At 46.0% G+C, this 13998-nt stretch overlaps 1 protein-coding gene across 1 annotated transcript in view; it reads left to right on the top strand.

Annotated features, from left to right (window-relative positions):
- The first annotated feature begins 6715 nt into the window (after window positions 1-6715).
- The window catches only part of LOC142564949 (uncharacterized), a 71615-nt gene continuing 64332 nt past the window's right edge, over window positions 6716-13998 (top strand). The window contains exon 1 of the mRNA XM_075676165.1: window positions 6716-6858. Within this exon, the coding sequence (XP_075532280.1) occupies window positions 6827-6858 (32 nt within the window). The 5' untranslated portion in view covers window positions 6716-6826. The remainder of the gene's footprint in view (window positions 6859-13998) is intronic.

Raw genomic sequence — 13998 nt, 5'->3', positions numbered from 1 at the left:
AATCCAAAATTCTCAAAGCTCACCAGTGCTATGTGTACCGTTATAGAACGAGGGCTGTAAATACAGATGGGTCTATTCAGGTTAGAGTGTGATGCGATGTTGTGGCGAATATTCTCACTTGCTTATGCTTCATTTATACGGTTGTGTGCTCTGTATATATGATGTGATCTGAGCTAGCGCAGTTGTCGACTGGCCACAAGCAGTCTCGAACGGCAAACGTTGATTTTTTTCCACCGAGAAGCTTGCCCGCGAAATGCATAATGGCGCTGCTGTGTCTCCACAAGCCGCCATTGCAGAACGCATGGGCATCTATGGCAGCTTCGCTACCACTTCATATTTACAGCTTGGAGGTCCACTCTATAAATGGCGGCGTTTCGTCACCGACGGTGGTGGGCGACCTACCAAATTTCGACGAATAGAAAAGCACCTCCACTCATTGGCAGCTTAAGTGATCTGACGAGGGCTAAGGAACCGGCAGCGTCTTGTGCTGGTCTTCCGCGAGCACTGCGGCGAAAAGTAGCTATCTGGTGACAGCTTGAACTGAAGGGTCGCCTGGTTTTCGACTGAAGTGAAGCTAAATAATCGACGGTGCCACGTGATCACTCTCCCTGTTGCAGGCATGCATGGTTTCTTGGCAGAGAGCGCCTGTGTCGGGGGAATTAGACCAGTGATAGGCATGGCCCGCTTCTCCGCAGTGATAGCAAAGCGGATGGTAATCAGGCGGACTCCAAACGTTCGTCTTCCTTGAGAACATGTGCAGTGCAGCTTGTAAACAGCTCGCATTGGCATCTGACGATGGCATTTCGGTGCTGGCGCGACCTGGTACGGTCGCGGAACACGACGGCATGTGACGCTGACGTAGATCACCACTTCTTGATCATGCTGCGACAGCTCGGGCTACAACTTACGAGCTTTAGGGGACAGCAGTAACTTCCTTGGAAGGACGCTTGTGAGTAAGGGAACACGAGGCTAGTGACGCAGGCCACATCTCCGGCAGCGCCTCGCAAACCAACTTCCCTGGTGGTCTCTCGCACCTTTTAGAAGAATAGTGCGCTAACTTCCCCGTTCGGCAACCTTTTGGGGGGACATCTTGTCCCGGTGGGTACTTATAGTGTCTTCAATATCGTCGGCGCCTCGAACAGAAATTATATTATGGTCTCGGATGCATTGCATATTATTCGAACCAGCTCCTACTTCACGCCTCCCATGAGGACCTCAACTTGCGCTTGTTCTGTCGTGTGAAAGTAAGAGTGGCGATGCATGCGAGGAATCTCACTTGAAGAGTACGATGTTCTGTTGGTCTGGCTGCACGTGGGGCTTTGGCCAATTCTATTCGCACGATGTTCGTAGAGGTCGACAGGACGGTACTGGGACACATGCTCTGCGTCGAGTTATGAAATGCAAATTTTATTTTGACCTCTTATGCCCGAAATATTATTCATGTTTAAATCCAAGCAATGATGGTGAGTAGAGCCATCGGTGACGGACTGAAATAATATTGGCTGAGTTCGTCCGCTAACTATGCATGTGCATATTTCTGATTATTCGTTGGGGCTCACGTGGACTACAGAATACAAAACGCTACTCGCAACGCATGCGCTATCTGAATGCCCTTTTCACTGCAGCTTTTCGCGGGGAAGAATTTTTATACACCGTTACTATATGTGTGAAATAGCACATCCATAGAGCTAAGGAGAGCGCCCGTCGTTCAACAGCAAGTTGCCACTTAGTTCGGGTGCTTGTTAACTTCCTTTCCTATGAGACACCGCGTTTAAGCACTTTGCCTAATTGTTCGAATTGTGCATTTTTTTTAAAGGTGAAACACCCACAGCTCAGGAAAAACTACGAAAGAGAAACCATGAGCGAAAACAACGAGCAGCTGATGCGCTTTTTAACAAGACTTTAACGGTAAGCAGGACGCTTTCTTTAAACAGTACCACTTCAGCCTAAATTCCTTGAGTGCTACCAAAATGGCTACCTGATGCTGTGGCCTTCAACTCTTCGTATCTAAGCCTCATACTGATTGAGATTATGAGCTGTTTGCCAATACTCGTTGCTTTGCACTATACACAGACCATGTATGTATTTGCAGACCGTCCCGTTCTTTTCTAGTCACGCAACAACGGCTTAAAGGGGCCCTTAAACACTTTTCAAGTCACCGTCTTTCCGTTGCAGGTTGTGTCTATTCACGGTTGAAGGTGCTTTTAGCGCAGATCAAAGCAGTCATATCAAAATTATTTTTATAACATTCGCGCAAATAAATCGCTACTTCTCTACCGACCGCAATATTACCAAGTGGCGCTGGTCGAAAGCATTTGAGCCGGAATCTACTTCACCATTCACTGATCCGTGATTAGTTAAAAAACGAAGTTGCAGATAACCACTGCACTGCAGCAAAAACGTGGTAATGTAGGACTTGGTTTTAAGTTTGTTTAAAATTTTCTGAATGGCGGCATGTCGTCGCTATGTCATTACAATGCTACTTGCACCTTCGCCATCCGCGATGAAACATATTTGCTATTTCGATGGCCAGAAACCATGCCTTCACTTGCTGCTGCTCTTACGAAAATGTCATATCTAGACTGATATACAAAAAAATTCATATATGGACATATTAAAAATTGCGCAGATACGTCCATATATGACATATATGGGACCATATTTGCCTTATGTGGCCACATTTCCCTCATGTTTAATATGTCCATATATATGGACAGACTGTCATATATGGTATGTAAACGGTTTATGCGGCTGCTATTGCCAGATATGGCTATATGTGCCCAATTTTTAGCATTCCTAGACATGGGCTTCTTATACGATAGTACTTGTGATATTATGCATGGCTAAGCATCTGGCTTCATCAAAGGTCGCATACCTTTCGCTTATGTATATGCCGCTTAACTGGGGCTGCAATACATGGTGCTTGTTTCTGTGATATTTGTTGGCACGCAGGTCGAGCACATCCACGCTGCGTGCAATTTCATTCTGGTGAGGCAGCCCTGCGTCAATTATGCCTACTTTGTTGCAGCATTAAAGCAATATCCATGCGTCATCAGCAAAGTCAATCAGGAACCGATTCTACAACTTGCAGCGTGCACAATCAAGTGTAAAAACAATTTTTCCAATATGTTACAACTGCGGGGCCCACTGTTCATGCTACAGCTGCGAGGCGCATGCCGCTCCCACTTTACGTTTTTGCCTGCTGCGCAATAAATGTCCGATTGGCGCATTGCAAATTTCGTTCGTTATAAGGTCGACTTCGTCGGTGGAACGCATGTGGTGACATAAGGGGGACGAATTACGATTCAAGGTGGACACGGGCACTTATGCAATAAGAAAACAGACGGATGGGCTAGTTGGTATTGCATGGTAATAGTTTTTAGCGCAAGGAAACGCACGACACGAGAGAAGGCACACAGGGCACAGCGCGTGTCATGTCGTGCGATCGTTTCGTGCGTTTCCTTGCGCTAAAAACTACTAACATTTATGCATACAAAAATTCTTTAATATTTTAAGAAGACAGGAAGCAATTAAGGAAGTAAAGAATAAGTCGGCACGCACGACACTAAAGAATGACGATCACAGAGAAGTTAATGTGGTATATGCCCCAAGACAAAAGAAACAAGGAGAGACAGAGAAGAAAAACTTAAACAGGACATGTCGTCGCATACAACCTACAAACAAGTGCTCAAATGAAGGCGTTCTATCTCGAAATTAAAGTACAGTCACGAAACAGATCGCCTGAAATCATTTGCTGTAATAGCTTTCCTACCAACCAAACTTCATTTAGGTTTTTGGAAGGCGTACGAGGCAGGACATCGCGAGGGCTTCGGACTCCAGCTCGTTTGGTTGTCTCATATGTTGTTACTGTCCGCGTGGCCAGATGTAGGAACATAAGAGACAACCGACCGAGCCGTAGCGCGTGCCAAAATTTCGCGGTATTCTGCTCCTGTACGTGACCATCATCTGTGCCATAGCCTCACGATACATGAGCTTCCTGAGCAGCACTATAGGAAAATCTATTAGGAAATCGCTGTGTGGTGTCTACCGTAGATTGGGGCTGTACCGGCAACACTTCCCCCTCTCATCCTCACCGTGGACCGCAGATGTACAACATATATATTGATAATAGGGGTAGCTAGCCGGCTTATGCACTGCCTAACGTCCCTGCTTCTCCATTGCTTCATCGACTTAATATAATATTATACGATTTGTTTGTTCCCCGAGACATAGGCAACCCAACCTTCGCCATGAATTTCAGTTGGCCGGTAGGTAAGCAATAACTCGGAATATTACGACAGGCTGAAGGTTTTTATACCCATTCTCTGAAAATAGCAAATTACCGTTCTGGAGGATCGGTCAGGGATGAACTCGTACTCCTTACCACATATGAAGCGGCACATACTAATTGACTCGAAAGTGGAATTACCCAAATATGGGAAAATCATGAAAATCAAAGAACTTGGTTAGCACCGCGCACTTTGCCATTAAGACGCTGTGTGCCTCAAAATACGTGTCAGCCGGTATTATATGTAAACTTTTTGTGCCGTAATGTATTTTTGATTTATTAGATCGTACAGAGGCTTTCTCCATGGCGGTACTTTGTCGGCCAAAATTTCGTGCTCTACAGGCCAGAGCATACGGTGATACAGAGTTCCCCTAGAACAGGGTAGCCCATAGGTATTTACGAAAAGTAATGACACCGGTGAAATCATGCTCCACTTGAGAAAGGCCAGTATACTTGAGATACCTATCAGCTGACATAATACGTATGGTTACTATGGGTTCATGGAGCACCCTTAATGGTGGCAATGATACGCCTCCGAGGGCAGCAAGGAAAAAGTGGCGACATGCATGGCACCCAGAACTATATTCAAACACGTAAAGAACAATTACAAGAACAAAAAGCATTTGCATGCGCTGACGCTCTTGCACACCTAGCACTGGCATGTGTCCCAAAAGAGCGCCAAAGATTTTCAGAACCCTAAGGATGCAATCCGCATTTACTTGAGGGTGATCCCACAGACTCCGCACTAAGCCTGCGTTACCCATGGACTTACTCAGGAAGAAGCAACGCTGTTGTACCGCATCTGAATCGACTCCACGTACGCTTGGTTATTCAAGACTGGACGATGCGCTTCCCCGTCTTGCGCCTTCTGTGGTGATATCGGCGACATCGAACATTTCATTTTGACGTGCCAGCACTTCGACAGAGAAAGTAAAGTGATCGTCGACAGCCTACAAAAGAATGGTCTTTCGCACAGGACCTTTGAAATCGTCATTTTTTCTCCGGAGGGCCTGCGGCAGTCAGGAAAGGGGCGCCACGACTGCTGCTTGCCTTCATGCGATACACGGGGCTCTTAGACACTTAGTCACACGCATAGTGACACTCATAGGAGGCTCAGACGGAGCCATTGCCGGCTATGTATGCCGGGCTGCTGCAACACCACCATCACCACCATCATTTGGCATGCGAAAGTGTCCCTACTCAACGTTCGTACAGGCACAACGCTATCGCAGTTTGTCGTTACAGGAAGCTGACGTGAAAGTGCCACTTCATTAATTGTTCGAGAGGAGGAGAATGAATGCGGGCTCTTGCAGACTGCTGTGTGTCTGCGGCGCGACGGGGGCGGAAGACGTCGTTTAGAGGTCTCCTCGTGCGCTGGCAGTCAACCGAGTTCCTCTGACAGTTGCTGGCCTCCCGAACGTCGACGTTGGAGCAAGCCAGCGCATCTTCTCTGTTCCGCTTTTGAGATCCGTCTTGAAAGCGTCAGCCTGCAATTCATCACAACCGGCTTTATGCCCTGATTTATACGCACCCAGACTAAATTATCGATCCTGGAGCCAGGATCGACATGTCACATATTTGGGAGGTTGGCGAATAAATCCTGAGTTTAAACAGATATTGAGGAACGTGGAACGAAATATGTCGAATCTCGCTTGGCTTTACTATCCGTTTTCAAACGGTGCCCGAGCATCACCCGCCAATAACAACTAGAGAGGGCGCAACTTGTTTTCGTATTTACAGTTCATTTTACAAATATATCCACCCAGCTCGCTAGATCTTCGTCAAAGATTTGCATAAGGTCCGCGGCTGCTTCGGTTATTGGGTCAACATCATTGCAGACAACACGGAAGCCGTTATTGTAGTGGCTGTTGATTTTGTCATGTTTTTTTATTTATTGTTCGTTAGGATTCTCTGTACTGTGGTGGTAATCTTTGCTGCATCAGGCTCATTGGCTGCTCCATGATGATATTGTTGTTTTCCCGACTGGTGCTTTCGATGCGCATTCCCGTTCGCAAGCCGACAAGCAACACTCATATCACAGCAATAACATCAAGCGATGTCATCAGTTACAGACTCTAATCAGGCGGTTAATGCGCATCCGCATTGGAGAAGCGTCTTGATGTACGATCCACAGCAATCACTGGTGATCGCATACATTCAAAAAAGTACAGCGATGTGGTCGGTGGGCTCGTAGTATGATTAAGTAAAAGTTTAGCTTAAGGATTCATTTTGGATAGTGCACGTGCATCTTGCAATGAACTACAATTTGATAATAATATTATTCGGGTGAAGGAAAACACAGATAAACAATGTGCACCAGCTAATCTTGAGAACGTGTGTCGCAGCTTCTTGCTTGGTTGTTTCACTTAACATGTAATATTATTTTGGTGTTCATCAAATTCCTTTTTTGTCGTGTAGTTTGTTCGGCGATATGAAACACTTGATCTCGTGGAGATTTCTGATGAAGCATCGATCGACAGTGAGTGTTACTGTTTCCGGTCAACATTTTATGCAACCTACGACAGTGGAGCTGAGCGCATGTTGGAGTGTTACACGTATGCTACAATGAGGTGAGTAATACTTCTCCTTGCTCCGCATGCACACAAGCACTGCATTCCAATGAGGAAATTGTAACACTTGCGCCATGCAGCTCCCCAATATTTTGTATATTATGTCGATTATGTTCCCTATGATGATTATATTTATTTAGCCATTACTACGACTAATAGTGTCCAAAAAGGCTGATTGCTAGAACGACAACTCAAAATGCCACAGAAGTCACGCAAAGCGGAAATCAATATTGGACGAAGCATTTTTATACTAACTGGCTATTTCGGGCAGCGTGATTAGATGGGCCGTCATGTTTTTTTTAAGCTGACCAATCATGCGCGTGACATTGCGCATGGGTGGCGTTTTGCTCCTGTGCAGAAACGTTACAATGGCTAGGCTTGTGCTGATTCCGAAAGCGGTACAACGTGACACGGCGTTTGTGTTGCGCTAAGGGATATAAGCAAGAGACTGGGCAATGTGAGCACATATAGAAAGTGGGGCTTTGTATACAAAGCATCTCAACATGCTACCAGTCACGAGGTAAAAATTGAGCAAATTAGCATGCTATCGCAGAGGTCGTGAAAGCAGTGCAACATTGAAAATTTGAAAGGCGCAGCGCGACGAGGACGGATTCAAAGCAACACAAACCACATCACAAGCGCTAATACCGGTTTTAATTGCACCTAAACCGGCCTATTTATGCACAAAATCCTCGCCATGTAACACCGCAGTTAACACAGATATGGTCACACATGATCAATTCAAAACAAGAAAAATCGTAGAAGCTTTATTTATTAAAATATCACCGGAAACCTACGCCAGAAAGCCATCCATATCTATTTATGACGCTGAGATCGAGTTTCTTGAAGGTTTTCTTTAGGTGTTAAATGTTTCACTCCCTTTTTAACGTCTTATCTTCGTTCTTTTTTTTCGTCACCGAAGCCTTCTCAAACCAAGCGTGTGGATACCTAGTTTTGTGCGCCGTCTTCTTTGTTTTCATTATCATTTTTTCTGCATAGTTACTTCGCCTTAGCCCTAAGCCTTGAGATACGTGACTATAGCAAACTATGATAGATGAACATATCTTGTTCCTACTGTATTGTATTAATGTATTCTGAAACGTTTGCGGTATATTGTTTTGGGTTGATCATGTGCGACCATATCATGTTAACTGCGGTGTTACATGGCAAGCCTTTTGAGCAAAAATAGGCCGGTTTCGGTGAGTGAGTGAGTGAGTGAGTGAGTGAGTGAGTGAGTGAGTGAGTGAGTGAGTGAGTGAGTGAGTGAGTGAGTGAGTGAGTGAGTGAGTGAGTGAGTGAGTGAGTGAGTGAGTGAGTGAGTGAGTGAGTGAGTGAGTGAGTGAGTGAGTGAGTGAGTGAGTGAGTGAGTGAGTGAGTGAAGAAATTTTGTTATGGATGCCTGAAGAACGGTTAGCCTTCCCCTGTTAGGGAGGCGTCACCGTGACGCGGCCATGACGTCTTCGCGGCGTGTGGCGCCTCTACTTCGGCCACGGCCGCACTACTTCCTTTGGTCGACCGCGCCTGCCCCTCTTTTGGGGTGGCAGCCTCCCTCCGGTTTCGCTCGGTCGTTGCCTTTCGAGGGCCGCCGAGATCTGCTGGACGGCCTGGGCTTGGACATCCTGATGCAAATAAAACCAGATGCTAGTCGGCGCTTGTGATGTGGTTTGTGTTTCTTTGTCTCCATCCCAGTCGCGCTGCGCCTTTTGAATAGCAATGAAACAACTGCCCAAATCAAAGTTTTACTGTAACTGTGGCGGTGTCATGCGAGCACCGCTTTCGTGTTGTTCAGGTCTTCTTGGTCTGGTTGTCTTTCGGGGTCTATCCCTGCCAGCCGGTGGACCCCATCGCCACGCTGCTTCAGCCCTCATAAAACCACAACTTTTCTGCGGATCCGAGTGCCTTCTTCGACCCATCCGTACCCCTCAAACCATTCGCAATGTCACCATCGTCTGGGACATGAATCTTATCAAGCCATGTAAGTGGCGACAGCAAGCGTCACTGGTTCTCTGGGCATGGAAGTGGTACAACTGTGGAAGTGGCTTATGAGCATCGGTTTCGTATTGTTCAGCTCTTGGTGTGGTTGCCTTTTGCGATATGTCCCTGCCAGCAGGTGGTACCCATCGCCACGCTGCTCCAGCCCTTATGGGACCGCGGCTTTCCTGCGGATCCGAGCGCCTTTTTCGACACATCGGTACCTCTCAAGCCATTCGCAACATCACCATCGTCTGGTACATCAATGTTATCAAGGCATTTAGGCGGCGTTAGCAAACGTCACTAATTGAGTGGGCGCGCAAGCTGTGCAACTGTGGCCGTGGCTTATGAGCATCGGTTTCGTATTGTTCAGGTCTTGGTAGGGTTTTCTTTCTTGATATGTCCCTGCGAGCCGGTTGACCCCATCGCCACGCAGCTTCAGGCCTCACAAAACCACTCCTTTTCCGCAATCCCGAGTGCCTTCTTCGATACATCGGTACCCATCAAGCCATTCGCAATATCACCATCGTCTGGCACATCAATCTTATCAAGTGTATTTGCGCGGCGACAACAAACATCACTGGTTCCGTGGGCGTAGAAGCAGCGCAACTGTGGAAATGGCTTGCGAACTTCGCTTTAATGTGTTTCATCTATTCTTGGTCTGGTTCACTTTCGTGGTCTGTCCCTGCCTGCCGGTGGACCCCATCTCCATGCAGCTTTAGCCCTCACGAGGCCGCGGCTTTTCTGTGTATCCGAGTGCCTTCTTCGACACATCGGTACTCTTCAAGCCATTCGCAACATCACCATTGTCTAAGGCATCAATGTTATCAAGCTATTTAAGCGGCCACAGCTAACGCGATAGGTTCAGTAGCCATGAAAGCAGTGCAACTGTGGCAATGATTTGCGAGCATCCGTTTTGTGTTGTTCAGGTCTTGGTGTGGTCTTTTGTTATCTGTCCCGGCCAGCCGGTGGACCCCATCGCCACGCAGCTCCAGCACTCATAAAACGGCATCTTTACTGCGGATTAGAGTGCCTCCTCCGACACATCGGTGCCCCTCAAGACATTCGCAACATCACCATCGTCTGGGACATCAGTCTTAACAAGCTATTTAAGCTGCGACAGCAAACGTCACTAGTAGTGTGAGCATGGAAGCATGGCAATTGTGGCAATGGCTTGCGAGCATCGCGTTCATGTGCAGGTCTTCTTTATCTGCTTGCCTTTCGTTGGCTTTTCCCGCCGGACGGTGAACACCATCGCCACACAACTTTTGCCCTCACAAGACCGCGGCGGCTTTTCTGCGGATTCGAGTGCCTTCTTCGACACATTGGTACCCCTCAGGCCATTCGCAACATCGCCATCCTCTGGGACATCAATCTTATGAAGCTATTTAAGTGGCGACTGCAAACGTGACTGGCTTAGTGGGTGTCGAAGCACTGCAACTGTGGCATTGGCTTACCAGCATTGCTTTCATGTTATTCAAATTGGTCAAACTTTTCCTTATTTGCTAACAACACAAGTAGCCGTCTTTTACTACTGCTTCCGTGCACACAAGCGTATGTTTTGTCTCGCGAGTGCACTGACGCCAGTTTTTCGTTACTTTTGAGTTGCGGTGATATTAAAGCGAATCCAGGGCCTCCCAGAAAAGTTCGTCGGCCAGCATATGACGCTGAGCACAGTACCGTTTCTGATAACATGCGCCTTAAAGAAATTGTGTCAGTGCTTTCTAAAATTTGTGCACGCTGCAATTCGTCTTCCGTAGTGCAGTCCAACTTATTAAAGGCACTTGATGAGGTCAAAGCTAACCAAAAACTTGTAATCAACAAATTATCCGAAATGGAGAAGCAACTTGCGCTGGTCGAATTTATGACTAAGGTGGCCGAGGACATAGAAAGGGAATTGCAGATTACTAGTGAAGTAATCAGCAGTGTCACCCCAACAAACGGCGCGTTGGTGTCCCATTTGAATGAATTGTAGGAGACAACTTTGTGCTTTTTAGTACGCCCAACAAAAGATGCGACCTGGGAAGCGGCCCAAGAGGGAGTCATTAGTTTACTCTCGAGTAGAACTGACTCAGAGTTTGACACGAAAGCGATAGAAAGAGCCCATCGTTTAGGTTGTCCATATATAAGTAAAAGATGCCGTCCTGTCATAGTTAAACTCTCAACAGTCAAAATATGAGAACTCGTGCTGGCGCAGCGATCGGGGTTGAGAAGCCATAACATCTCAGTATCGGAGGACTACTTTCAGGCGACAAAAACTGCACGCAAGATGCTGCACAATTATGCCAAATCGTTGCCCGGTAGACCTTCTTTTCAGATTCGTTACGACAAGCCTAATGTTAATTGTAAAACATATCCTCATTACGATAGCACGGCTGAGGTTTGTGGAACTACTGCTCATATCCGCACCGATGGCAGCAGAGCCCACAACGAAGAGACGACGCACTCTTTTGCTGGTCACAGCCGTGACCCGACTCGCCGTGGTTGCTCAGTGGCTATGGTGTTGGGCTGCTGAGCACTAGGTCGCGCGATCGAATCCCGGCCACGGCGGCCGCATTTCGATGGGGACGAAATGCGAAAACATCCGTGTACTTAGATTTAGGTGCATGTTAAAGAACCCCAGGTGGCCAAAATTTCCGGAGTTCTCCACTACGGCGTGCCTCATAATCAGAAAGTGCATTTGGCACGTAAAACCCCATAATTTATTTAGTTTTTAACAGCCGCGACCCTTATGCTTGTTCAGCTTCTGATGGTGCACCTCTGTCACGCGCACTGACATCTAATGCTACTTCTTAACACTCAATGAAGGGAACTGGCAGCGGAAAAGTTTAGCACACTATCTCTGTGCTGTATACCAACATCCGTAATATCATGAAGAAGCGTGACGCTCTCGAGGATCTTATCGATTCATGTGAAGCCGAAGTGATCGCTATAACCCAGACAGGGTTGAATCCTAATATTCACGACAGTGAAATTTTTACCATTTCCATGTCTTTGCAAATTTATTGTGATAGTGAAGGAAGAGAGGGCAGTGGCACTCTGCTTGCTATTTCAAAACGTTTCAAGTCTTTCTTCATTAAGCTCATGTCTACGTTGGAAGTGATATGATGTGGGCTGATTGCTGATAATAAGACGCATGTCTTCGGTGTCTGTTATCGCCCCCAGCAGATACGGACATTAGCTTTGTTCACGAGTTTCACGATAACAATAATGCATTTATAAGGTGTTACCCATCAGCGTCAATAACTATTCAAGGCGACTAATTATATCCTTCCATAACCTGGGCATCATCCTTGCCACAAGTTGGGCCATTTTCTTCTCACAGCCAATGCTTCATTGATACCTGCAACCTTTTCAATTTAATGCAGATGGTGACTATTCTCACTAGTGTTACCAATACTTCATCACACATTATTGATTTGATCTTCACAACAAGGCCCGAAACTATTCATTCACTATCCTCCATTCCTGGTCTCAGCGATCACTGCCTGTTGCACTTTTACATAAACATCAGCCCCCTGCTCTTAATAAGGAACGCAGTGTAATCTACAGCTACAATGCCACATACTTCGAAGCAATTAACCATGACCAGTCTATCTTTTTTGACGCTTACTTATACGATTTCAACCATGGAACCACGCACGAAAACTGGGATCTCTTTGTTAACAAAATTTATTAACTTACCAGAATGTTTATTCCGCAGAAGTTCATACCTGTAAGCTGTTCCGCACCCGGGTATAATACATGCTTAAAGCGACTTTCAAACAGAAGAATGCGGTTGTTTCGCGGTGCAAAATTCTAAAGTACTAATGAACGCTGGCGTGCCTACGAATCCGCTATACGAGCTTATTCATTAGCAGTTTCAGACACTAAAACTAACTTTCTATCAAATACCCTACCTTCAATGCTTGTCAGTAAACCGAGGAAGTTTTGGAAAAATGTAACAAGCACTAACGACAGTGAAATTGTCATTGTTGACACTGTTAACACTGAAAAACAGGCTACACCTAAAGAACGGCGATAGCGGCGAACACATTCGGTGATCGTCAAAATCGGATCAGCGGGTCAAACGCGTCGGCTTTTATACATTCGTCATCGAATGTTCCAGAGCAATCGCTGGGACCTGCGTGTCTTCCATAAAGTTCTATATTATTCTCGTCGCGCATGCATGCAATCAGATTACACGAGGTTTGGTCACAAACAGCGGATGGAACCATCGATAACATTCCAGAAATTTCCATTACATACAGGCGCGTTCTGCGCTGTGCGATAACATTTGTTAGGCGGTGAAACGTGGTCGCCCGATAAAGATAAACAAGTACATGTGTCAACGTGTCAACAGTCTTTGGGTCCCCAAGGTGCGGCGCCTCGTGCTGCGAAAGACGCAACGATGGTTCCACTGCACAAATCATGAAGCAAACAATCCGTCAATAGTTACCGACCTATTTCACTCACTTGTATACCATGTAAGTTTCCGGAGCGTGTAATCTTCTCTAATGTGATCTCCTTCCTAGAATATAACTCCTTCTTAGGAAGTCACAGCATGGATTTAGGAAATTGTTCTCATGCGAAACGCAGTTGCTGTGCTTTCCCATTCCTTACACGTCATTCTAGATTGTGGTTCTTGGGTCGATTGTATGTTTTTCTACTTTTCCAAGGCTTTTGACAACATTGAACACAGCCTATTACTCTAGAAACTTAGGAGCCTAAAGATCAACAGCAAACTTCTAACTTGGAATAAGTTCTTTTTAACTAATCACTTGCAGAATGTTGCCAATAATTCTACCTCACCGTCGTCACCTGTTACCTACGGCGTGCCCAATGGCTCTAAACCAGATCCCTTACGTTTCGTCATCCATATTGATGGTTTACCTGATTGTGTCTTCGGAGATGGCTGGGTCGTTTACCGCGAAATTTCAAGTAACCTATACCTTAGTTCTTTGCAAACTGATATCTCTAATCTTGCTCATTGACGCGGAACTTGGCACATGCAACTAAACACTAACAAATATAAAGTTTTACGCGTTCCACGCATTAGCAGACCTCCTGTTATCTATACCTAAATAACCCTACTCATAATATGTTACTTCTTATAAATACTTAGGGATTCATATAACATTTCATCTAAGCTGGAACCATCATATTAACTACGTTATTAATAATGGCAAC

Source organism: Dermacentor variabilis, chromosome 11 (assembly GCF_050947875.1).
Source record: "Dermacentor variabilis isolate Ectoservices chromosome 11, ASM5094787v1, whole genome shotgun sequence".
Classification (NCBI taxonomy): Eukaryota; Metazoa; Arthropoda; class Arachnida; order Ixodida; family Ixodidae; genus Dermacentor; species Dermacentor variabilis.
This window is presented reverse-complemented; position numbering and strand designations above follow the sequence as displayed.